Source organism: Anomaloglossus baeobatrachus, chromosome 5, assembly GCF_048569485.1.
Source record: "Anomaloglossus baeobatrachus isolate aAnoBae1 chromosome 5, aAnoBae1.hap1, whole genome shotgun sequence".
Lineage (NCBI taxonomy): Eukaryota > Metazoa > Chordata > Amphibia > Anura > Aromobatidae > Anomaloglossus > Anomaloglossus baeobatrachus.
In genome coordinates, this window is record NC_134357.1 from 510,985,527 (window position 1) to 511,013,233 (window position 27,707).

Sequence of the window (27,707 nt, forward strand, 5' to 3'; positions counted from 1 at the left end):
GAGAAGACTCCATGAAAGTAAATACAAAGGGTTCACATCTAGATGCAAACCATTCATCAATTCCAAAAATAGACAGGCCAGAGTTAAATTTGGTGAAAAACACCTCATGAAGCCAGCTCAGTTCTGGAAAAGTATTCTATGGACAGATGAGACAAAGATCAACCTGTACCAGAATGATGGGAAGAAAAAAGTTTGGAGAAGAAAGGGAACGGCACATGATCCAAGGCACACCACATCCTCTGTAAAACATGGTGGAGGCAACGTGATGGCATGGGCATGCATGGCTTTCAATGGCACTGGGTCACTTGTGTTTATTGATGACATAACAGCAGACAAGAGTAGCCGGATGAATTCTGAAGTGTACTGGGATATACTTTCAGCCCAGATTCAGCCAAATGCCGCAAAGTTGATCGGATGGCGCTTCATAGTACAGATGGACAATGACCCCAAGCATACAGCCAAAGCTACCCAGGAGTTCATGAGTGCAAAAAAGTGGAACATTCTGCAATGGCCAAGTCAATCACCAGATCTTAACCCAATTGAGCATGCATTTCACTTGCTCAAATCCAGACTTAAGATGGAAAGACCCACAAACAAGCAAGACCTGAAGGCTGCGGCTGTAAAGGCCTAGCAAAGCATTAAGAAGGAGGAAACCCAGCGTTTGGTGATGTCCATGGGTTCCAGACTTAAGGCAGTGATTGCCTCCAAAGGATTCGCAACAAAATATTGAAAATAAAAATATTTTTTTGGGTTTGGTTTATTTGTCCAATTACTTTTGACCTCCTAAAATGTGGAGTGTTTGTAAAGAAATGTGTACAATTCCTACAATTTCTATCAGATATTTTTGTTCAAACCTTCAAATTAAACGTTACAATCTGCACTTGAATTCTGTTGTAGAGGTTTAATTTCAAATCCAATGTGGTGGCATGCAGAGCCCAACTCGCGAAAATTGTGTCACTGTCCAAATATTTCTGGACCTAACTGTATACAAGGATGGGGATCATATACAAGGCAGGAGGATCATTACCAGGCTGGGGTACCTTAGTAGAGAATTTGAGGACATTACCCCCATAACAGTGTCAGCAGCAGATCCTCGCCTAATAACAGTGTGTCATGACCACATTTTTTGCTTAAAATTTTATTTCACTATTTTCCTCCTCTAAAACCAGGGTTCATCTTATACTCCGAAAAATACGGTAACTCACTGTGGTGGTTGTAGCTGATTCTCTTTGGTGCCACTGTGATGTTAGGTGATTTTGATCATCTTGCTTCTCAAAACTGCTTTTCCAGGTTTCTCTCAGTCTGGAGCGCAGTCAACTGTTTGTCATAATAAGATTTGTAAATCATATCCATCACATAGGAGACTCTGGGACTGCTGTATATAAAACACATAGGAGATGCTGGGACTACTGTCACAGGAGGGGCTGAGGGCTGGGGCATATACATCACAGGAGGGACTGGGGGCATATACATCACAGGAGGGGCTGAAGGCATATACATCTCAGGAGGAGCTGTTGCATGTACATCATTGGAGGAGCTGGGGCATATACATCACAGTAGGGACTGAGGCATATACATCACTATGGGGCATAGACCTGGCTGTAGGTTACAGACATCACTGGTGGGACATACAGCACTGGGGGGCACAGACATCACTGGAGTGCACAGATATCACTCGGGGGCACATACCGCACTATGGAGCACAGACATCATTGGAGGATTCAGACATCACTGGGGGCACATATATCACTGAGAGGCAGTGCGGTCCTCGTGATTCTACCCCAGTGCAGCAGAAAAGATCATCACGGGCCACAGATTCTACACCTCTTATCTTGTGTATTAGAATGCAGTCATCGTTCCTTAGCATAGATGAGCTATAGCAGTAAATGACCAGTTTAATTGTCATTGCTGTGTAAGGGAAACAGAAATTATAGAGAACCTGTCATCAATTTTTGTGCCTAATGAACAAATGCTACCACCTTAACTTGCTTTGCTGCATTCCACAAACATTTATGTCAGCTCCCGATTCTCCCTGTATACACGAAAAACTACCATTTGATATAGTCCCTCACTGTATGTAAATGAAGGTGATCCGGTCTGATAGATATCCTCGTTGCAGCGTCTGTGCTTCCTCTCTGGTGCTAATCGTGTTCTTCTGATTTGATTGACGGAGATGACGTGACCTGCTACATCCATATAGTGAACCGAGTTGCATAGTTTCCTCGCAGACCATGGAACATCACTGCGTGAGTCCCGAGTGATGTCATTGCAATGTCATTCTGATTACGTTGCTCAGTGTTTGTGCAGGGATAATCTATCCTCTGCCTGCAGTGGGGAAGAGCAGAGTTCACCTGCGAGGGTACTATGCAGGCACAAGATCACGGCTCACTATGTCAGTGATGCAGAATTCGTCATTCACATCAGTCAAAGCAGTAGAATGTGATTAGCAGCAGGGTGGAGATACAGACAATGTAGTGAGAACACGCATTGGAACGAACCACCTTAATTTACGCACAGCACGGAACTATATCAAATGGTATTTTTTGATGTTTACAGGTAGAGTCAGGAGCTGACAGAAATGTTTGTGGAATTCAGCAAAGGAACAGTTAGAGGTGGTGGTATTTCTTCACAGGCCCAAAAAGTGGTGACAGGTTCCTTTTTAAAGAAAGCAAAAGTTTTATAATACAGTAGTGGAAAATATTGTTTGGATGAATCCAGGTTGCTGCTGTATCCTCATGATGCGAGTGTCAGAATTTGGCACAAGCAGCATGAATCTATGTAACCTTCATATCAGGTGTCAAGCTTTCAGACTGGTGGTGGTGTAATGGTGCAAGAATTATTTCTGGGCTCATCCTGAGTCCACAAATACCTATGGATGGATGTTTCCACACTAGAGCTTACCTAAGCATTATGACAGACCATGATCATCCCTTGATAGCAGCTGTTTACTGTTTGGTAGAAGGACAATAATCCATTCCATTCATATAATCTTTATAATTTCCCCACTGCCCAGATGCAGGACTGACCCTCTGTAACTCCCTCTACCCAGCTGCAGGGCTGACCCTCTGTAACTTTCCCCTCCCCAGGTGCAGGGCTGACCCTCTGTAACTCTCTCCTGCCCAGATGCAGGGCTGACCCTCTGTAACTCCCTCTACCCAGCTGCAGGGCTGACCCTCTGTAACTCTCCCCTGCCCAGCTGCAGGGCTGACCCTCTGTAACTCTCTCCTGCCCAGATGCAGGGCTGACCCTCTGTAACTTTCCCCTCCCCAGGTGCAGGGCTGACCCTCTGTAACTCTCCCCTGCTCAGCTGCAGGGCTGACCCTCTGTAACTCCCTCTACCCAGCTGCAGGGCTGACCCTCTGTAACTTTCCCCTCCCCAGGTGCAGGGCTGACCCTCTGTAATTATCCCCTGCCCAGCTGCAGGGCTGACCCTCTGTAACTCTTAGCTGCCCAGCTGTAGGGCTGACCCTCTGTAACTCTCCCCCGCCTAGCTGCAGGACTGACCCTCTAATTATCATCTGCCCAGTGTCACACTCCACGCTGGTTCGTTGCCTGGACCTATTAGACCACAAGTTATTCTGGGCTACTCTAACTGGAGGACTTAACAAAGTGCCTAACGGGTATTAATCAAACTCTATGGGGAAGTTAGACTTGGCTGCTAGTAGATGCCAGGTGCCACTCTGTGGATTGTGACTGGGACAGTGGTAACTGAATGGAGCTCTGACAGCAGGACAGGTATGGAGCCACAGACAGGACAGGTAGTAGAACTCAGGCAGGGCAGACAAGAGAACACAGACAGGACTGGAACTGGTACACTGGCAGGACACGGGAGACACTGAACTCTGGATACGCCAAACCCTGGATACGTTGGTCTTTGGATACGGGGGACACAGGACAAGCCGGACTCAGACAGGACACCCAACTCTTGGCTACTTAATGCTTCCTCGGTGAAAAATGTCCAGAAAAAACATGTTAGCTAAGTTTCTGAAACCCACCAGGGACCCTCCAAACAGCAGGGCATCTTACAGGTAAAATCAGGGTCTGTGTCACTTTCTAAAAGCTATCTGCAGGTTTTTCCTAGGTGCGGTACATATTACGGCTGTAAAAGTACAATGAATACTCCCAAAAAGTATATGGTTATTAAAAATACTAGTGAAGAAGGCTCTATTCCCCTGTTGGGCTACATGTCATGCTATACAGAAGGACTAATATATTCCATAATTTGTCTCTGAGAAGATTTATGTGGGCAGGACAATTCGCAAACTTAGGATTAGGATAACGGAACATTTTTATAATATAAAAAATAGCTTTGAAGGCCATCCTCTATCGAAGCACTTTCTCCTGAGACACAATAAGTCAACAAAGGGTGTCCAGTTTATGGGATGTGTGATGGAAATTTTATTGAACAAATGTTGCCAGCAGAATTCAATTGGATTTTTTAATTGGATTTTCTGAATTCTGACAGGTCTTAATCATGATTTGGAACTGTTCTCATTTTAATTAATTACATTTGGTAATTTTTATAAATTAGGAGATTTGAAGCTGTTTGTATAGTGTAGATCTGATTTAAATTGAATAAGAAACATTGAGTGTCATTGAAATTAAGTGGTTTTCTCTTTTGAGGGGGTGATACCATACCAGGCACTAGAATGGATGTGTTGCAATCATTGATAGCACCTCTGTACCTAAAAAACGAGCTGATGATGATCACAGTTAACGCCCCCCCCCCCCATATAAATCAAGTGTTGGAGAAGATTGAGTATAACATTCCTTGACGAAGGAGCCTGAGACGCTCCGGAACGTGTAGGAACTAATTTTCAGCCCTACAGGCTCTCGTACTCAGGATGATGTCGCCTCTAGCGCCACTCATTGCACCTTGCCACTTAGCTGGGCGTGCCGACGGCTGAAGTGTTCCAGGCATGGCATCGTGAGAGGAGGGGACATCTAGCCTAATCATAGCGGGATAGAGCCGTACGACACAAAGAATACAGCTACACTTCACCAGACCAGTCTGGATCAAGTGAGGTATCGCTTTGGAGATACATCCAAGGGTGAGCCGATTGATTATTGTAAAAATAGCAACAAAAAGAGGACAATGTCCTCCAAAAATTAAGTATTACTCACAGCAAGTTGGGCTGTAGTGTGTACATCGCCCAGGCCCAAAGCTAATGCTCTACCAGGATACAGCTAAACCCCCACTAATGTGGAAGCGTCACAGGTGCAGGAGAAGCAGATCACACCAACACCTCCATGGAATGGAGGGGAGGCGAATGCTAGATGATAAAACTGCACACAAGTGGCTTGCATAGAGCGCTGTTCACATGCAGATGGCACAGTCACAAACCCGCAGCCTATTAGGTGACGCCCTTCTATTAGATCAGGCGGGCTGCCAAGCCGTACCCCACTGTGTATCATGCACGGACAGACACTCTACAATGCAAGGCCCAACAGAAAGGGGCCTGGCTGTATCCTGTACAAACAAAAAAATATGAGGTTTTTGTTGGTATTTATGGCCATAAAACGTAAGCCTACACCCTCGTCACGGGACCTCATGTCTGTAGGTCCCTACACTAAATATAAAAATAGCAACAAACAGAGGACAATGTCCTCCAAAAATTAAGTATTACTCACAGCAAGTTGGGCTGTAGTGTGTACATCGCCCAGGCCTTTTTGTTGCTATTTTTATATTTAGTGTAGGGACCTACAGACATGAGGTCCCGTGACGAGGGTGTAGGCTTACGTTTTATGGCCATAAATACCAACAAAAACCTCATATTTTTTTGTTTGTACAGGATACAGCCAGGCCCCTTTCTGTTGGGCCTTGCATTGTAGAGTGTCTGTCCGTGCATGATACACAGTGGGGTACGGCTTGGCAGCCCGCCTGGTCTAATAGAAGGGCGTCACCTAATAGGCTGCGGGTTTGTGACTGTGCCATCTGCATGTGAACAGCGCTCTATGCAAGCCACTTGTGTGCAGTTTTATCATCTAGCATTCGCCTCCCCTCCATTCCATGGAGGTGTGTGTGTGATCTGCTTCTCCTGCACCTGTGACGCTTCCACATTAGTGGGGGTTTAGCTGTATCCTGGTAGAGCATTAGCTTTTGGCCTGGGCGATGTACACACTACAGCCCGATTGATTATTGGCAGCGTATGTTTGACCGGATAGAGGGACAAGTGTTGCACCTTCGTCTGGTAGCCATTTTAAGAAATATATCTCAACTACTTTATATTATACAATCTATGTAATTGAGTATGTCAGTTTAGGATATTTGTGGTCTGCAATCTTTCTGATACTTCTTGCTTCAAGTAGTACAATTTGCAGAGTGGGATATATACAGTATTTTATCATGCACAGCGGTGTATGTACTCTACGTTAACCATCAATTTGTGAAACTGACGATCGGAGTATCTGTCCTAATAACATTAACATTCAGAACATCATAAATATATTTATCATCCAAGTCCTGTTATAAAATCATTGGATTGCTATTCACTGCACGCGGTGAACCAAATATTTATCACCAAATCTAAGTACATATTCAAGGGATTTTATATCTTCCTTGATTACATTTCAGGATAGTAACACTGCCTGTCAGGGCATTGTATTATTAACTCAGTGTATTTTATTATTGACTTCTTTTTGGGAGGCGCTAGTGCAAAATAATCTTTTATAATGTGTATATAATGACAGTACTTTGAGTCCTGTAGTAATAGTATATTCTACAACTCCACAAGTGAAGCTTTCTGTCACACAGCAATTCTCTCCAGGAGGTCCCGGGATCTTCCACTTCTATATATCAGGAACATGACATTACTTTTTCTTGCCTCCTCGGTCTTCACAGTCCTCAGATCTTAAGGCTGCTTTACACCAGACAATCTATCATGCGATAGATCGTCGGGGTCACGGTTTTTGTGACGCACATCCAGCATCGCTGGCGATGCCGGCCTGTGTGACACCTCCTAGCGACGCAGTATCGCTCACAAATCGTGAGTCGGGTACTGCTCGCTAGGTTCCAAAATATCGTTTAATTTAGTTGACCATCGTTTCCGTGGTAGCACACGCCGCTCCGTGTGACACCACGGGAACGATGAGCAGCTCACCTGCCTCCCGCGGCCGCCGCCGGCTCTATGTGGAAGGAAGGAGGTGGGCGGGATGTTTACGTCCCGCTCATCTCCGCCCCTCCGCTTCTATTGGCCGGCGGCCGTGTGACGTCGCTGTGACGCCGAACGTCCCTCCCACTCCAGGAAGTGGACGTTCGCCGCCCACAGCGAGGTCGCATGAGAGGTAAGTATGTGTGACGGGGGTTACTGACTTTGTGCGACACGGGCAGCGATTTGCCTGTGACGCAAAAAGGACGGGGGCGGGTACGATCGATTGTGAAATCGCACAATCGGTCGTACCGTGTAAAGCAGCCTTAAGTCCTATAGAGCATCTCTGGGACGAGGTAGAAAGGGATGTTCAGTGCCTGTCAGCTCCTCAGTCTGATTTTCAGTAAATGTAAGAAGCTTTCATGTCCCCATGGGCCTGTAATCCTGCAGAACTATTTCATCACCTGGAATCTTTGATGTGATAAATTGCTGAACTCCTAAATGCCAAAGGAAATCCAACTCTACTAGATGGGTGTCTGTAATAATGTGGCCATTCAGTGTATGGTTTATACTTGGTGGAGATGACAGGATAAAGCTAATCATAGACATTAGATATTGTCTGGATCTTCTCACAATTTTCTGGTTATGGAGACTGCTGGTTACAATTAGGAGGTGACAGGTTGGGTTATACAGGAGACCTGCAGCTCTGTGATATCTACTGCTGTCAGTTTTGTTCATGTTCTTCTGAATCATTTCACGTGACTTCTCCATCTGTCTGTGACTTTACAATATTTGTTTTAGGGTGAAGTTCTGACCCATATTAATACTACAGAGACATATGTGAGGGGTGAAGAGCGTAGTAAAGAGGAGATTCCTACAGATAACCGCACAGGTGAGTAGTGACCACTAAATGCAAAGAAGTCACAGATTCTACTCTATCAGTGGCTTCTATAATAACTTTATGTGATTTATCAGAGTGTGCTCACATGGAATTTTTGATGTCGATTTAGTTGGTGCGTTCCTTCTGTATGTGTAATTCGGACAAGGCCAGTCTTGAGGGTTCTGAGGCCCCTGATAGAAAGGGGGGTACTGTCACAGTGTCTTCTCGCCTTGTGATATTTGTGACAGTTCTGAGATCTGAGCTCCATTTTATCTTGTGAGTAGAGTTGAGCGATGTTCGAGGGCCGCCAATTTCATGTTTGAGTGATTTTGGGGGGTGTTCGAGACGTTCGACGAACTTGAGCCTTTTGCTAAAAGCTCGACAGTTCGAGTAACGTTCGAGAACGGTACGATCAACAAAAAGCCTAGCTAGTTACTAGCTGGCTTTTCACTGTAATAGTGTGAGTCACTGTGACTCACGCTATTATCACAATTCAGCGTATAGTGTGCGGGGGGGACGGGGTTTAGATCAGTGCTGCTGCTGAGTGCTGAGAGAATGCCGATCGCCCTTTCCCCCCCCCTCCTAACCGCGCATACAGTGGGACGGGATAGGCTGTCAGCAAATAACAGAGACACACACTGCACAGTGGATTTTTGCCAGACAAGCAAGGGCATGTGTCATAGGCTGTGCATGTCACATGTCCTTGCCTTATAAGACACAGCCATTTTCCCCGTCGCCGCCATTATCTCTCAGCTGCGTGTGGGTAACAGTCACCGCTGCTGCTGTGTGCGCTATAGGGATACAGTGCAATCTACACAGCGCTTTAGGGATTAGGGACTACTGGTTATTTCAGCCCTTTTCAGGGCTGATTTACAGGCGTTCATAGCCATAGCTGCTAGGCAGGTCCGTGCAAACGCTGTGCTGGGCTTTACTGTCCTGCTACCTACAGCACCCGTGCATTCTACCCACCTGCCCATTTTTGCCACGCAATTTTATTTCCCCAAAGAGGTGACACTTTTTGTGGCATCCTAAAAGTGTCTGGAATACTAACTTAGTGTTCGTTTGCTGTCCACTGAACCACAGCACCCGTGCATTCTACCCACCTGCCCATTTTTGCCACGCTATTTTATTTCCCCAAAGAGCTGACACTTTTTGGGGCATCCTAAAAGTGTCTGAAATACTAACTTAGTGTTCCTTTGCTGTCCACTGACCCACAGCACCCGTGCATTCCACCCACCTGCCCAGTTTTGCCACGCTATTCTAATTGCAAACTGTGCTGCCACTGTTAGGGGCATACTCCAATTGTCTGGGTACTACCTTAGTGTTCCTTTGCTGCCAAGCAAGGTACACCACATGTGCATTTCACACTCCTCTCCATTACTGCTACGCAATTATTAACTGCAGGTAGTCCAGCCAATCTGTGACGAAGGTGCAGGCGTGGATCTAATGTTGCCTTCATCCAAAGGTGGTTCTCTCGATGTCTGACAAAGCTCAACACCACCAGCTGTTAAAGTCGTGTACAGGGTGGGCTCCCCAGTATACATCAAAACCACGCAACAGGAAAAGGACTCTAGGCAGTTGAGTTGATAAACGATTGTTTAACTTTCCCAAAACAAACAATAAGAAGCATGCATAAAACTGAAAGAATAGAACAATCTATTCACAATTCCAAAAGCCTACACCCCTATGCTGCAACACTTGTAATGGCGATTTATACACCCTGCTCACCAAATTTGGACTAACCAAGGGACTGTGTAAACAGTTGCCTACTACCTGGTAATCCCTCTGTGTTGCAGAAGTAATTGTGTGTGTGTGTGTGTGAGTGTGTGTGTGCGTGTGCGTGTGTGCGAACACCACTTCCCAGTGGCGCATCACAAGAGCTTACAACTTATCTACCTAAACATAGACAAAACCCATTACTCCCCCCTGAATACTCTTGTTAGCTGAAGCCTCACAGATAAGGCAGATGATAACAGTGTGAATGCAAACCACACAGCTCAGCAACACAGTCCTGGAAATCTTGTAAAGCAACAGTCAATGCAAACATGTGTCGCTGTCCCTCTATGATTTTAACTGTAAGTGACAATTTGACAGTGTAGAGGCAGCAAGTCTTATTGTCTGTATAGTCGGCCTAACCAGAACAGATATGTGTTTTGCTAAGAAAACAAAGTGTTGCGCGCACGCATTACTGTATGGGCCCACCCTACCGTACCCAGGTACTGTGGTGTCCATTTGCCATAAATACAGACTTTACGCTCCTCTCACGGTAAACAGTATAGACAGCACCGGAAGAATGTCGGTCTGTGGCACAGGATGCTGCTCACAGGTGTTACGGTCCTCCTCACCAAACTCCAACACGACTCCCCTCACAATTGACCGAAGTGTTTCCGCGGTGGCTCCTTGCTGTAACACACATCTTTAGCTTTTCCTTATGTTCATAGACAGAATCTCCTCTGCTCTCCAAGTCCACAGCCGAAGACCGTTTTGCTATTGCTATAGTGACCAAACAGACAAAGTCAGAGGCAAAAAAACAGCAGCCCCTTGTGTGTAGTCTGCAAAAATGCATGCAATGAACGGCAAATAAGCATGTTGCATTAACATTGGATAAAGCTGATCAATACACCCTTACGCTATCAATTCATATCCATGTGACACTTCATGGACGGAGTTTTTGGCCTCTACTTAGAAATTGGTGACAAATCTTATAGATTACATGACTTGGGTGATCCTTTGCGATGTCAAAAAAGCCCCAGGCTAGGCAAGGCTTAGAGCCCATGCGACCTGCAGAGCCACCATGACTTCTGCTCAGAGGCAGAGTTGTGGCTGAGGATTCAGTTGTTGACGTGCTTCCAGTACTTTGTCTCTGTCCAGGAAGACGCAACGTAACCTCGTCGTCAGTAGCATCCTCCTCCACCTCCTCTGCTGACCTCATCGACTGGGTGACTTTGGTTTCACAGTAATTGGGGTCTCCAACCTCATCATCACCCTGTGTGTTTTGATTCCCCTTGTCCTGAGTCCTCCGAGACAACCTCTTCCTGCCCTGACCGAATAGTAAAGTTGTCGTTCCAATCAGGTAACTGAGTCTCCTCAGCTTGTTCTCCATTGTCTCCTCCAGGAGGATTTACAGTTTGGGAATGAGGGTGTACATTATGCTCAGCACCTTCTTCATCGGGGCCTGGATCAGACTCACAAAGCTTCTGGGCATCAGTGCAGATCATTTCCTTGTCTGGACTCACTGCAGCTTTGGAGCAGACCTCTGATTCCCAGGCTATAGTGTGACTGAACAGCTCTGCAGGCTCAACCATCTCTGCTACCCCATACTCAACAGGGCTGGTGGAAACATGAGAGCTGTTTGGAAGCAAGTGTGATTGGGTTGACACCACAGAGGAATGAAGTATTTGGGATATTGAACTTGAGGTGGAGGAGAGGCCACTTTATGGAGCACTTGAGATCCATTGAAGCAGCTGCTGTTTTGGTGCCTCATCTACATTTGGTAGCGATGGTCGTGTCCGTAAAAAAAGGGATTATATCAGATTATCCACGGGAAGAAGTACACCTGTTATTTTGGCTGGTAGTTGGTGTTACGAATCGGTGCCGCCGTAGACGCTAGCAGCCTGCTGCGGTTCCAGTTGCGCCCAGGCGTCAGCTGCCATTTTTGGCTGTGCCTCGGATCGTCCAGCTGGCTGCTTTCTCCTCCACGTCTAAGTGTAGAGAGGCGGCTAGTGCGCATGTGTGTGCTGATTTACCCCAGCCACAGCCTAAGTCCAGTGTTTCGCCTAGTGAGTATGCTCAGCCTGACTGTGCCATTCCCGAGGCTAAGTCCTCAGTTCGGGCTACTGAGCATGCTCCCACACTTAGTGCCTCTTTGCACAGGTACTTGGACTCCGTGTCGTGTCTAGGTCCTGTGTTGTGCCTACTGAGCATGCTCAAGCTGATAGTCTGTTTTCTGAGACTGTTGTTTAGGCTACTGAGCATGCTCAGGCACTTAGTGCATCAGAGGCTAGGTCCGGTAAGGACCTCACTGGCCATGTCCAGTGATAGGCCAGAGGGCATTAGGTATCCTGATGATGTGGCCACTCCGGACTGGTTCGCAGAGGCCCGCCCCTATGACTTGCTACCTCATCATTGTTCGTCAGACGATGACTGGTGAGGTGTTTGGGGCGTGGCTGCTATGAGGTCATCAGTGAAGTTGCGGTTCCGGATAGTCCACTGGTTATGTCACTGATGACGTGGCACTCTGCTATTGGCTGCTGGATGTGCATTGTGTTCCACCCTGGGTTGGGGCAGACCCAGGTTATAAAAGGGGCTGGAGACAACATGGAGGTGCGCAGTCTTCTATTATGCTCAGACAGGGCACACCTCCATGTGTTGAACCCATTGCGGCTTTAGGACAGAGGTAGGCAGGGATAGGGCGTCGGTGCTGGACGCCACCACACTTGGTAATGCAGAATGGTTACAGCCAGCTCCTGTACTAACAGTCCTGCTAGTGCAGACCAGTGGCATTAACTGGGCTGCTGCTGCGCCTGCTGTCCACAGGTGTGCCCCCTACGCACACGGACAGCGTACCCCAGGGCCACTGTGTTGTTAACAGTGAGTTCCTGGTCTGGGTCCCTGTGCACAGTCTCCTGATCCGAGTGTCGTCTAACTCGGGTCAGGCTCCTAATAGTTTCAGAGCCACCCAGCTCTGTATCCTCCGCCTAACCTTCGGGTTGCCAGCATCTCCTTTTCCATCTGGGAGCACGGTGGACCCCGACTTGCGATTGGGATACCTATCTTATCCTAATGGGATACCTACCTTATCCTAATCTTCCAGTCCCCCCGTAACAGATGGTGTTTCTTAAGCAGATGTTACTGTTGCTTTACCACCAACCCCACGGACACAAACTTTTTTCCCCTTTCCAACACACCTGTTCCCTTTTCCAGCAGCATCTGTCCTTTTTCCACTCATTTTGTAGATGACCAAATTTGCAACTCTGCCAGGAGACCGTAATCAACGCCGTCTCAGCACAGCTGACCGGAGCATGAAATAAAAGTAACATTGATCTTAAAACTTCATCATTGGTGATTGATGCAGCGTGAAATACCCATCTCCACTACATTCTGTTATCAGCCAAATCGGGGACTGCTGCCGTGACCTGGATTTTCATGCTTGTATAGGAGTTGTGACTTTCACAACTTAATTTGGTGATTAATACCGCTCATTTCATATCCCGTATATATTGGGGTAAGACCTTTATCCACAGTTCTTTTGTCTCAGCACAGCAGCCAGCCCTCGGTCCCTCAGATGTGGACAAGTACAAGACCATTTCCTCCTAGCCATGACAAAGTGGTGAGATTCATTCTGTGCACCACTGGTGTGGTGGTGTGAAAAGCTGATATAAGATTGTCTAACAGCTTCTGCTGATACTCCTTGCATACGTGCGTCCCTTTCTATGGCACAAATTATTTTGCCAAATTTGGCCACAGACACCACTTAAGTGGCATCAATTTTCCCACAGTTGCAAACTTTAAATGTTGATTTACATGAAGCACAATCAAAAAGCCACAAGACTTTACTCTCCCCAGGATGACACAGGGGTAGAAAAGTCCTTGCGGATCCATGACTTGTTCATCTTGATGAACGTTAGTCTGTCCACATTGTCACTGGATAGACGCATGCGCTTATCTGTCAGCACACCCCCAGCAGCACTGAATACACGTTCTGAGAGAACAGTGGCAGCGGGACATGGCAAGATCTCCAAGGCGTAAGTGGGGACCTCTGGCCATTTTTCCTGATTGGAAGCCAAAAATGAGCAAGGCTCCAGTTGCACAGTCATGGCATCGATATTCACATGAAGATACTCCGGTATCATCCTCTCCCAGCATTGACTATGTGTCATACTTCTTGTGTCTTGTGGCCTTGCAAAGGAACGTCTAAAAAATTAATGAAACGCTTCCATAAAATTGCTGTTAACACCATATACGTTGTTGCTGGTACGGTTTGAGTGATGATGACTCGACAGTCCCATGGTTGGCAAGTTAGAAATGTGAGATTCACTATGTGCAGCAATGGTGTTTAGTGGAAAAGTCGATCTAAGATTCCGTACCAGCTTCTGCTGATACTCCTGCATACGTGCGTCCCTTTCTATGGCAGGACTCATTTCGCCAAATTTTGTCTTGTACTGGGGATCTAAGAGTGCGGCAACCCAGTAGTCAGCATTACTACTAATTCTGACAATCCGAGGGTCATGTTGTAGGTAGTACAGCAAGAAGGCGCTCATGTGTCTTGCGCATCAAGGAGGACCAAGTCCTTGCTGTGTTGGTGGCAGAGAGGTGAGAATCATGCCTCCTTCCTCTCCCCCCAGCCTCGCACAACCGAAATGTGAGCAAGCTCTCCCTCATCTGGTCAGTCTTCCATGCCCATCGCCAGTTCGTCCTCCATTTCTTACTGGGCTCCTGCACCTTCCTCAACAGTTAGGCTGTGTCAGGTTTCCAGGTTTTCCAGTTCTCTTTTGAATGAGCTTGCCCTCAGTTAACATGGAGTTTTAAGGTTCTGTTGCCCTACTTCCTGTCCAGCTGCTTAAAAGGCCGCCTCTCAGCCCAGTCCAGTGCCTGAGTATACTGCTTGCTGTGTGCTCCTGCTTTGCTGCTGCTAATCCTGATTGCTTTTGGATCCTCCTAAAGACTACCGACCGACCGACTCTGGACCTTACCCGGTTTCTCAAGCTGTGCCCGGATTCCGTCTGCCATCTTCGGTCAGCACTCTGCCCGGTTCTCTCTGGTTCGTAACCACTCTGGACAATCATCCCGTACGGACACTCCTGGACTTTTACCGCTTGCCCCTTGTGTCCCGGCTGCTGCGCATTTAGGCCTTCCGGGGTGATTGCCGGACAGTCCCTGTATAGGGGTTCGCTCTGGTGGTCTCCCTGGGGGAGTCCGGTGCGTGGCCCCGGGAGTTCCCTCCGCTCCGTTTCGGGAAGGTATTTTGTGTATTTGTATTGCTGTGTTTGTTCCGTTGTTATCTACCGTGGTTACAGATTATAAAACATCTTGTATCAAAAACTCGTCTCTGCTGATCATTGCCCTACGCTATCGAAATCCTCAGAACATATAATAAGTATTACAGGCTGATACTATGCGCCCTTGTTAATCCCTCTCCTCCACCGTCCCATGCCTGCCGCCTTGGTGCTGCTGACCGTCTGGACCTTGTAGATGTTGTTATCCCTTGTGCATATGACTCCTCCTGTTCTTCCTCCCATTCCTCTTGTCCCACCACCTGACTATGAATGCTGTTTAGAGTGTGCTCCAGCATGTAGATGACCGGAATTGTCATGCCGATAATGGCAACGTCAGCGCTAAACATCTTCGTCGCCATTTTTAAACTTCGAAGAAGGGTGTATAGGTCCTTGATCTGAGACCACTCCAGCAGTGTGATCTGCCCCACCTCTGGATCTCTTTAGCCCAGGCTATACATCATAACGTATTGCAGCAGAGCTCGCCGGTGCTGCCACAGATGCTGCAACATGTGGAGATTCAAATTCCAGCGTGTCAGCACATCGCATTTAAGGCGTTGAACCGCCAGACCGAAAGACTTCTGGAGCGATGCAAGTTGTTGAGCTGCTGGGTGTAAATGGTGGAAGTGAGCACATAGCGAGCGTGGCCGCTGCAGAAGGCCATGTAGGCCGGGATTGTGGTTTAAAAATTGCTGGACAACCAGGTTCAACACGTGAGCTATACAAGGCACGTGTGTCATATTGCCCTGACGAAGGGCCGCACCCAGGTTTGCATCATTGTCGCACACGGCTGTTAAGTCACCACCGGAGTCCGCTCCATCAATTTGTACTCCGATCGCCAGGTGACACTGTGTTCCTTTTGTAGATAGTGCGGTTCCGCTCACCCACTGAGCTGGGTTACCTTGAGATATGCAGAACCACTGGCTGACTGTAGGTGGTGGGTGTCTCACAGCTGAAGTACCATCATTCAGCTACAACCAATGGGAAGACACCACACCCTTTTTTAGGCCCATCCTGTCTGCTGACCACTGCCAGACATAACTCTGAACCTTTGGTTCCTGTTCCGCCCAGTTCTGTTTTGTGATTTTGTGTGCTGACTACGGCTTGTTTAATGACTAAGTCTCCTGCCTGCTGTTTATGTACCTCGTTGCCCAATCCGCATTTGACCTCTGCTTGTTTTCTGATTAAGTCCTGGCCGTCCCATTCTATTCATGTTCCTCAATAAATAGTTTGACCCTGCCTGACTACTACTCTCTCGGACTGCAGTCTTCCACAGGTATTGATCACCTTGGGCTCTGTGTAATTCCAAATCCCTGTATAGAGGTTAAAAGGTTTCAGGGTTCTGGGGGGTCCTGCTTGGTGAGTGGCTTCCCTCTAGCCTATCTTTAACAGCCCGTCTGAGTGTGTGGATCCAGGCAGGCATTACACCGTGCCCTCTGCAGAAAGACATGTAGGTCGGGATAGTGGTTTAAAAATTGCTGGATAACCAGGTTCAACACGTGAGCCATACAAGGCACGTGTGTCACATTGTCACGGCGAAGGGCCGCACCCAGGTTTGCATCATTGTCGCACCCGGCCTTCCCTGGCTGCTGGTTGAGTGGAGACAACCATTGATGAAACTCTGTCTCACTCACCAGAGCTTACCGTCCACAACTCCTCAGCGGTGTTACTCACATTTCCCAGACATTTCAAAGTAAAGAGTCGACCACCTGATGCGGTTGAGCTCTGCTGCCAGCATAGTAAGGAGGTGTGCGGGATTCCTTGTGCACAGTTACAACGCCGGTGGTCTTACAGGTTTTGAGCGGAGGTTGAGGACCTAGACGAGGCAGAAGCAGTGGAGGAACTTCTACATACACTGGAAGGATTGACACACAACTCGTGGGGACGGAAAGACTTGTACAGCAGTCCCTTCTCCATCTCTCACCATAGTTACTCAGTGCCCAGTCAGCGACATGTAACGCCCCTGTCCATGCTTACTGGTCCAAGTATCTGTAGTGAAATGCACCGTGTCACACACAGAGTTTCTCAAGGACCGGTGATGTTGTGTGCGACATGCTGGTGTAGCGCCTTTCTTGAAGAAGGAGTGGCGACTGGGCAAAGGCTCTTGGGGCACTGCGATGGGCATAAGGTCTCGAAAATACTCTGTTCAAAAGGTTGGAAAGGCAGCATTTCTGTAGCCAACAGTTTGCAGATGCTGAAAGTCAACCTCTAAGACATGTCATGTCCTTCGAAAACCATGTAAAACACAGCAAGGGGACTCCAACCACAGTCTCCCTCGTTTCCAAAAATTGGGCCACACACACACCACTTCACTGGCATCAGTTGTCCCCCAGTTGCAATCTTATCAAGATGCTTTGCATGAAGCACTCTCAAAAATACACCAGCCTTTCGCCTCCCCTGGATGACACAGGGGTAAAAATGTCCTCTGTGATCCATGACTTCCTCATCTTGATGAATGTTAGTCTGTCCACATTGTCAGTGGACAGATGCGTGCGCTTATCTGTCAGCACACACCCAGCAGCACTGAAGACACGTTCCGAGAGAACGCTGGCTACGTGACACGACAAGATCCTCAAGGTGTAAGTGGCGAGCTCAGGCAATTTTATCCAGATTGGAAGCCTAAAATGAGCAAGGCTCAAGTTGCACAGTAATGGCATCGATGTTCACTTGCAGATACTCATATATCTGTGTCTCCTCCTCTTTTTCCTCGTCCAGCTGTTTTGTTTTCGCATGAGTATATGTCACTTGTCACTTTCCCATGTGTTTGTGGTGTCTTGGGAGTTGTTTGTCACCTTTTGGACACATTTGAAGGTGTTTTCTATGTGTTTTTATGTGATTGTGTTTTCCTCCCATTGTTTTCAATGGGGTTCGAGAGGTTCGTCGAACCGAACTCGAACGGGGCCTCCATTCGACGAATCGAACCGAACTCGAGCCTTCAGAGGCTCACTCATCTCTACTTGTGATGCTGTTTATATTAAATGTATTTGCTTTCTGTTAGTGCAGCAAAGGTTAGTTTCTCTGCAAGCAGCTCCTGGTTAATTCACTTCACGTCCATCTGGTTTGTGACCACTCCCATCACCTTTAAATTGTTGGAGGGAGGAAGCATTTAGGAGCTGCTGGAGCTATTGCTGTTTGAAGTCATTTTGTCTGCAGCCTTGGTCTCTGGCTGCAGTTGAGTAGTTTGTGTTTGTCTTGCTAAATTCTCCTAAAAAGGGGCTGAAAGCCCGTACTTACGAATCGCTCACTGATATCCTAATCAGGCACATATATGTTGTGAATGTTAGTTATGTTTTGGCTGCTGGGAGGCTCCCTCTGGTGGCCAGGATTGGTTTGGACTTGGACCAGGTGTGTTGTGCAATGGGCGTTTCCTTTGCTAACTCTCTGCTTATTTAAATCCTGGTCTGATAGCTGGCTATGCCGGATGTCAGTCGTTCTTTGTATCACCAGCCTGCTTCATTCTGCTCCACACCACATCTACCCCATATAAGTGCTTGCTCTTTATTTATTGTTTAGTTCTTTTGCTCTTATCTGGGTTTGTCATTTGCTGTGGTTGTTTTCAGTTTGCATGCAGGGTTTTTCCCCTCAGTCGCTTGGCTGGGGAACTGCCTGCAGTTCTGTTTGGTGTATAGCTCCTTTGGGTCCATGTGTTTTTGGCTTGTTGAATTTGTTATGATTCTTGTTTTCTGTTCATTGGTATGACAAAAGCACCTGGTATAGGACGGAGTTCAGATCGTGCGATCTGAGGGCCTTTTTGTACTATCAGGAATTTGGAATTTTGCAGAGTTTTACTCTGGCCACCATCAGTCCCTTTCCTGTCCTTTCCTATTTTAGTCAGTGGGGGCCTCATGTTTTGCTAATCCTGTCATCTATCTGTGTATTGTGTTTTTCCTATATCACCTCAGTATTTGAATGTGGGGGGCTTGCTATTCTTGTCTATTTTCTGAGGCAGAGAGTTATTCATCTTTCCTTCCTTTAAGATAGTTAGTTCTCCGGCTGGGTTCGCGGTGCACAGGATGTTAGTTCACCCCTCGGCTACTTCTAGTTGTGATGGTTAGTAAGGGGATGGCGGCCAGATTAGTTGCCAATGCTCTTGTCACCTTTTACCAATGATTTGTGGTGGTCTTCCATGGTTCCGGATCATAACACATATACTAAGATTCTTTATAGCAAGATATTATTTATTTTAATAGCACATGAAGAATGGTACATAGGCATTAGCACTACTTTATAGTCATAGAATCTTATGCAATAACAGAAATATGCATCAACATTACTGTATTTTGTAGCATTCCTTTTCTCATCGGAGGGGCTCGATTAGTGAGAAGGAAAACAACCCAGCCTCTGCATCACAGGAGCGGTGCGTCCACTGGAGCGTCCTGGAAATGTCCCTATCTCACTGAGCGAGCCCTGTATTTTTATACCAAACTTAGTACGTCGTGTGCACTGAGTATTGCAATTGGTGGCCAGCATGTAATTGCTGAGTCATGGTCATGTAACCTGACCACAAGCTGCTGTGGGCACCAGTAGCTTCCTGCACATGTTGCTGGTTAACCACTGGTTTCCTGCATATGTTTCAATGAGCCGTGAATTTTACATTGTTAGTTTCCTGCACATGTTTCTAACTAAACACGGTTTCCTGCATATGTTGAACTGCAAGTGTTCCTTCTTCATAATAGTGGTTTGTTCAAGACCTACTAACACGTACCCTTCATCATGGTGAAATGGGGTCAACCAGAGGACACCTCTCTGATACTGAGTTTTGGATGGATCAAATAAAACCTGTTATCACTATCTTTTGATTAGGATTCCTATCTAATCACACTCATTCTTCAGTCATATCACATTGGTATCACAGTGTTATATCCTTTTGTCATTGTTCCCCTGTCTGTTTACCTACTCTCGTGTTTTATTATTGCCGTGGTGGGACTAGTTATCTCACTGGCCTTCTCACTAGTCAGGTTGAGTGCAGTGCAAGCGAGGGCCTAGGCATGTGATCAGTCATGGGGTGAAAGGGCCCATATAGGGAGGTTCGTCAGTGCAGGGATCAGCTGCAGGTGAGTGCAGGAAGTGTTCCTGCTCCCTTCTCCCTAGCGCCAAAGTCCACTGTTGTACCATGTCCCCGGTGTACCCTGTTTGTGGCGGTGCTCGATGGGAGCTTCCTTGTGCCTGGCAGAACCCCAAAAGTCACAGCTTGACAATAGGAGACTGCTGCAAAAGGTTTTTTAGATGTGCTTCCTTATTCATAATCATGGCCGGCTTTAGGCATGTGCGACTTGTGTGGTCGCACAGGGCGCCGACGACCATGCTTCAGCGGGGGCGCTGCAGAGAGGTAAGAAGTTGTGAATTTCCTGTCTCCTCCGGTCCCAGCACTGCATTTTTACTGTAACCGCCGCCGTGCGGGCAACAGGCTTTGATGGGAGGAGCTGCAGGGAGATGCTATGTGTGAGACTAAACGTACTATCTCCAGCGGCGTCTCACCATCCCTTTCTTGAAGCCTGGAAACCGGGTGCCCGCACCATGCATACAAGTGGTGTGATTGGCACGGAGACAGAAAGATGATTTTCATCTGCTGCCCCTGCTCCAATCAGTGAACGTGCGCATCTAGTCACTCTCCCGCCTAGCTCTGCGGGCTCACAACATCTCACATCCCCAGACCTCGACGCCAGAGAAGATCATGCCCTCTATGTGACCGCAGCGCAGGTGCAGGAGGTGTAGAATTGGCGCGCTAGCTGTCTGTACGGGCGGCTGTCTGCCTCTCTGTGTGCGGGAGCGGCTGGCTGCCTCTCTGTGTGGGGCGGCGGCCGGCTGCCTCTCTGTGTGTGGGGGGGGGGGGGCGGCCGGCTGCCTCTCTGTGTGGGGGAGCGGCCGTCTGCCTCTCTGTGTGGGGAGGCCAGCCGTCTGCCTCTCTGTGTGGGGGGGCCAGCCGTCTGCCTCTCTGTGTGGGGGGGCGGCCGTCTGCCTCTCTGTGTTGGGGGGCGGCCGGCTGCCTCTCTGTGTTGGGGGGCGGCCGGCTGCCTCTGTGTTGGGGGGCGGCCGGCTGCCTCTCTGTGTTGGGGGGCGGCCGGCTGCCTCTCTGTGTTGGGGGGCGGCCGGCTGCCTCTCTGTGTTGGGGGGCGGCCGGCTGCCTCTCTGTGTTGGGGGGCGGCCGGCTGCCTCTCTGTGTTGGGGGGCGGCCGGCTGCCTCTCTGTGTTGGGGGGCGGCCAGCTGCCTCTCTGTGTTGGGGGGCGGCCGGCTGCCTCTCTGTGTTGGGGGGCGGCCGGCTGCCTCTCTGTGCGGGGGCGGCCGGCTGCCTCTCTGTGTTGGGGGGTGGCCGGCTGCCTCTCTGTGTTGGGGGGCGGCCGGCTGCCTCTCTGTGCGGGGGCGGCCGGCTGCCTCTCTGTGTGGGGGCGGCCGGCTGCCTCTCTGTGCGGGCTGCCTGGCTGTGTAGGGCTCCTGCTGTGTGTAGGAGGCTGTGTGCGGGCTCCTGCTGTGTGTAGGAGGCTGTGTGCGGGCTCCTGCTGTGTGTAGGAGGCTGTGTGCGGGCTCCTGCTGTGTGTAGGAGGCTGTGTGCGGGCTCCTGCTGTGTGTAGGAGGCTGTGTGCGGGCTCCTGCTGTGTGTAGGAGGCTGTGTGCGGGCTCCTGCTGTGTGTAGGAGGCTGTGTGCGGGCTCCTGCTGTGTGTAGGAGGCTGTGTGCGGGCTCCTGCTGTGTGTAGGAGGCTGTGTGCGGGCTCCTGCTGTGTGTAGGAGGCTGTGTGCGGGCTCTTGCTGTGTTTAGGAGGCTGTGTGCGGGCTCTTGCTGTGTGTAAAAGGCTGTGTGCGAGCTCTTGCTGTGCACAGGAGGCTGTGTGGGTGGTCTTGCTGTGCACAGGAGGCTGTGTGGAGGCACCTGCTGTGTACAGGAGGCTGTGTGGGGGCTCCTGCTTTTGTATAGGATGCTGTGTGGTGGCTCTTGCTGTGTATAGGAGGCTGTGTGGGGGCTCTTGTTGTGCATAGGAGGCTGTATGGGGGCTCCTGCTGTGTGTAAGAGGCTGTGTGGGGGCTCCTGCAGGTATTTGCATATAGTTGTAGTGTGGCCTCTAGAGTTAACTCCTATGAACCCCAGACACCCTAGTCTGACCCTGCATCTATCTTTTATATAGTATCTATGTGTGTCTCATATATATGGTGTAGTTTATGCAGTGGCAAAACGACAGGGCGTGTGGGTGATGGTGGCCATTGCTATTTCCTCGGATGCATGGTTGAAGACCATTGAGAAGCAGATGGCCACTGGCTCCCTGTTTCGCCCTTGATCTGCAGCTGTGGGCCCCGGATAAGTGTAATGACATCAGGGGGAGCCTGTAACATGTCAGTGGGCCCTGCAGCTGCGGACAGAGTGGGTGCAGAGCATATGTAGGGGGTAATACATATATACATATACCCTACATATACCCTGTACCTGTAATGTAATGTAATTCTGAATATTGACCTACCATATCCTAAAGGTGTATAATATACGCTCTGTTAGGATTTCACTTGCTGATTCGAGTGGGCGTCATCTGTTCTCTCACATGTGATTTACAATGTGTGGTCATCTGCAGAATGACGTCTCCTCCTGTTTGTTATAATTTTCAATTTGAGAGAAACAGGAGGAGACGTCATTCTGCAGATGACCCCCAGTCCGCAAATCGCTGTGAGCAATCACACAACCACTCAGATTGGCAAGTGAAATCCTAGCCGTATATTATATACTTTGGAGATTCGGCTAATGTGCAGAATGTCATACAGGGGAGACACTGGTCAGTCTAGGGCATTAGAGCAGAGAGAAGCCGCTGCGGACCGGCCTCCTGGGCTCGTCATCCTGGTTGCATCATCCCCGGCCAGATATTACATGTGTTTTATCTGAAACGCGGCAGCATCAAAGTAAAATATACACGACTGCAATAATGGAGCCGATGTCTGATTCCTTCCACGTGGGAGTCGTGCAGGAGGAATCGGCTGTCAGAGAACTTATCTTGTAGCAAAATAACATTGGAGTTTCATACGTGACATGGCGTCACTGCCGTCTGCACATCACATGTAATGATTTAGTGTAGGTATGAAGGCCATTCTATCAATGTAATGCATCAGCAGCAGCTGAGATGTGTATTATGAGGTTCTGTAGCAGCTGAGACGTGCATTATGGGGATCTGCAGCAGCTGAGGTGTATTATGAGATTCTTCAGCAGCTGAAATGTGTATAATGAGGTTTTGCAGCATAGAAGGTGTGTATGATGAGGTTCTGCAGCAACTGAGATGTGTATTTTGAGGTTCTGCAGCAGCTGAGGTGTGTATTATGAAAATCAGCAGAATATCACATGATTCGGCGTGGATTTATCTTACAATTTTTCCAACAAAATTATTTGCAGCATTGCCAGCTGGTGTGAGCCTAGACTGATTAATAAAGGGTTTACAGTATATATGCCATAGTTCTTCCATACACAGGGCCCCTCCCTTATGATGTGTATGTGGTGCTGCACCTCTGTCTGTTCAGGTCATTGGAGCTGAGAGGCAGTGACACATATAACCTGAGGACTCTTTATTACGTAGAAAGCAGAGATTTTTTTCTAATTTCGTACATTCCCCTTTAACATTTGTATTTTGGACTTTTTGGTCCAGAGTACACGCAGCATCGGCCGCCGGCTCCTTCATGCATTGTCTACAGTAGTATCATCCTGTACACTTATCCTCAGGATTTGTATAGTAGATGCTGATCCCACCAATGGGGCCACGACCTGCGCCGCTCTAAAGCTGGCATCACACGGTAAGATATATCGGGCGATATGTCGGCGGGGTCACGTCGTAAGTGACGCACATCCGGCATCGTTTGATATATCGTAGCGTGTGACAGCTATGAGCGACGGTGAACGAGCAAAAATACTCACCTTATCGTTGCTCGTTGACACGTCGCTCATTTTCAAAAAGTCGTTTCTTCTTCTCTGCGCTGGTTGTTCATCGTACCCGGGGCAGCACACATCGCTCCGTGTGACACCCCGGGAACGATGAACACAGCTTACCTGCGTCCCGTCGGGTATGCGGAAGGAAGGAGGTGGGCAGGATGTTTACGTCCCGCTCATCTCCGCCCCTCCGCTTCTATTGGCTGGCTGCTGTTTGACGTCGCTGTGACGCCGAACGTCCCTCCCCCTTCAGGAAGTGGATGTTCGCCGCCCACAGCGAGGTCGTCCGGGAGGTAAGTAATGTGACGGGGGGTTAACGACTTTGTGCGCCACGGGCAACTAATTGCACGACATATCGGCGCGTGTGACGCCGGCTTAAGTGTATAGGAATGTATATCATCTCTCTACGAAGAGCGGCAGCGCCTCATTCTCCAGATACATGTGGCTGCATTGGTGAGATCCGCATGTACCAGCCATGATGTAATATCCAGGGATACGGCATAAATGGATGAAATCAGAAGACCTCTAAAAGAACGAGATCAAACGTGGTGGATTTGAAGTGCAGATTCTCCAGCATAAATTTGGAGTTTATTGTACATTTGAAGAGATCAATTTTATTAGGATATAAAAAAATGGCCTCCTATCCTCGTATGTTTCCTGGGAAACTGGGTAAAAAAAATCAGTAGGGGGGCACCAAAGGGCAGTTTTGCACAGGGCACCATCCAGGCTAAGGCCGGCCCTGTTCATAATTAAGGGTAATGTTTCTATTTGCTTACATGACATAAAAGAATATAAAGCACTGATTCTCCTTTTTTGTATCCACTGCTTAGTTATATTGAACAATAATACAAAACTTTACATTTTGTCCAAAGTGATGGCTTATGTGTATATGATCAATATGCTCTTCCACTGTTCTTTGCTCCATACTCGTACCTGACAAGCAGTGTATGTAGAGAGCTAGAATTACATAATAAAACCAATTACAAGCTCCTTTCTGACTTTTCTCAGATAAGTTGAAATGATTGATGATGGACACAGTGAAATATGAACCTTCAGAGAAGGCGACTAAAATAGGGTAGTGAGAATTTGTATTACCGTTTGTATTTAAATGTTATGAGGTATATAATATAAATTTTTATATACATGCAGTGTTATTAAAAAAATAACAGTTTTTTTTCTTGGCAGATGACTCTACCAGGAGCTCAGAAGGACATCTGATATTCTCAGATTTTGCAACAGATACATGTGAAGAGCATGTCATTATACCAGATACACCTCAAGCCAATGTCCTTTCTTTTGCTTCCTCAAAGAAAAATATAGAAAATAAAAGTCATAGAAAGGCTGCTAAATATAAAATAGGTGACATAGGGGAGAACCCACTTTTATGTTCAGAATGTGGGAAATGTTTTAATATGAAATCACTACTAGTTACACATCAGAGAATTCACACAGGGGAAAAGCCATTTTCCTGTTCAGAATGTGGGAAATGTTTTAATACGAAATCACTACTAGTTACACATCAGAGAATTCACACAGGGGAAAAGCCATTTTCCTGTTCAGAATGTGGGAAATGTTTTAATACGAAATCAATACTAGTTGCACATCAGAGAATTCACACAGGGGAAAAGCCATTTTCCTGTTCAGAATGTAGGAAATGTTTCTCTACTAAATCACATCTTGTTCAGCATCAGATAATTCACTCAGGAGAGAAGCCATTTTCTTGTTCAGAATGTGAGAAATCTTTTTCTAGGAAATTACATCTTCTTAGACATCAAGGAATTCACACAGGGGAAAAGCCATTTTCCTGTTCAGAATGTGGGAAATGTTTTTCTACTAAATCACATCTTGTTCAGCATCAGATAATTCACTCAGGGGAGAAGCCATTTTCATGTTCAGATTGTGGGAAACGTTATGCTAGGAAATTTGAATTTGTTCATCATCAGAGAATTCACACAGGGGAGAGGCCATTTTCTTGTTCAGAATGTGAGAAATCTTTTTTTAGGAAATTACATCTTCTTAGACATCAAGGAATTCACACAGGGGAAAAGCCATTTTCGTGTTCAAAATGCGGGAAATGTTTTTCTACTAAATCTTATCTTGTTAAGCATCACAGAATTCACACAGGCGAGAAACCATTTTCTTGTTCAGTATGTGGGAAATGTTTTTCTAGTAAATTTGAACGTGTTTCACATGAGAGAATTCACACAGGGGAGAAGACATTTTTGTGTTTAGAATGTGGGAAATATTATTCTACAAAATCAAGTCTTCATAAACATCAGAAAATTCACAGAGGCGAGAAGCCATTTTCTTGTTCAGAATGTGGAAGATATTTTTCTAGGAAAACACATCTTATTAGCCATAAGAGAATTCACACAGGGGAGAAGCCATTTTCATGTTCAGAATGTGGGAAATGTTTTTCAGCAAAAGGGGAAATTATTAAACATCAGAGAATTCACACAGGTGAGAAGCCATTTTCATGTTCAGAATGTGGGAAATGTTTTTCTACTAAATCACAACTTGTTACACATCAGAGAATTCACACTGGGGAGAAGCCATTTTCATGTTCAGAATGTGGGAAATGTTTTTCAACAAAAGGTCAAATTGTTCAACATCAGATAATTCACACAGGGGAGAAGCCATTTTCATGTTCAGAATGTGGGAAATGTTTTTCAGCAAAAGGGGAAATTATTAAACATCAGAGAATTCACACAGGTGAGAAGCCATTTTCATGTTCAGAATGTGGGAAATGTTTTTCTACTAAATCACAAGTTGTTACACATCAGAGAATTCACACTGGGGAGAAGCCATTTTCATGTTCAGAATGTGGGAAATGTTTTTCAACAAAAGGTCAAATTGTTCAACATCAGATAATTCACACAGGGGAGAAGCCATTTTCTTGTTCAGAATGTGGGAAATGTTTTTCTAGGAAATCACATCTTATTAAACATCAGAGAATTCACACAGGGGATAAGCCATTTTCGTGTTCAGAATGTGGGAAATGTTATTCTACGAAATATAAATTTGTTCGTCATCAGAGAATTCACACAGAGTAAAAGCCAATTCCGTGCTTAAAATGTTTTACAAAAAAAAATCACATCTTGCTATGCATCAGATGAGTCATGAAGGGAAAATGTGTTTTTATGCTCCAAAAGTGGAACACGTTTAAAAAAATAGTTTTAACTTTGCATCAGAGAAGTCACACAGGGCAGACACCCTATGCATATTCAGAATGTTGTAAATGTTTTACCGTGAAACACCATCTAGTTAAACATCAGAGAACTCACTAAGGGAAAAAATAATTTTTATGTTTCAAGTGTGGAAAATGTTATAAAGAGAAATACAGTTTTATTAGACGTTGTTAACTCACAGAGAGCAGAAACCATTTACATGTTCAGGATGTTGGAAATGTTTAAGAAAGAAATCACATCTTGTTCAACACCAGAGAACTCATACAGGAGAGAAGGCATTTTCATGTCTAAATTGTGAGAAATGTTTTAGTTGGAAAAAACTTTTCTGATACATTAAAGAACGCACAGAGGGAAGTAGACATTTTCTTTTCATACTTGTTTTATTTACAATGTAAAGAAAAATGCAATGTATAGTAAAATCATGAGTCTACAAAAGAAAGGGAAAAGAATTTAGGGAACTAAATGAGTAATTGAAAATGTATACAATTACTGTTGACCATTTGTTAATGAAAATGAATTAATGTCCAAGTAATAAACGTATACCTGAACAATATATATATAGTATATTTTTCATTTTTAGTTTCCAAAATGTTTTATTGAATTGTTTAACAAAATAAAATATAACATTCACAGCAGAATGATTTCCCATCACAGGGGAGTCACAAGT

General features: G+C 46.7%; 1 protein-coding gene across 1 annotated transcript in view; it reads left to right on the forward strand.

Moving 5' to 3' along the window:
* The window catches only part of LOC142312003 (uncharacterized), a 169,862-nt gene extending 142,284 nt beyond the window's left edge, over positions 1 to 27,578 (forward strand). The window contains exon 11 of the mRNA XM_075350877.1: positions 25,292 to 27,578. Coding sequence (XP_075206992.1) covers positions 25,292 to 26,905 — 1,614 coding nt within the window. The 3' untranslated portion in view covers positions 26,906 to 27,578. The remainder of the gene's footprint in view (positions 1 to 25,291) is intronic.
* Positions 27,579 to 27,707: the final 129 nt, after the last annotated feature.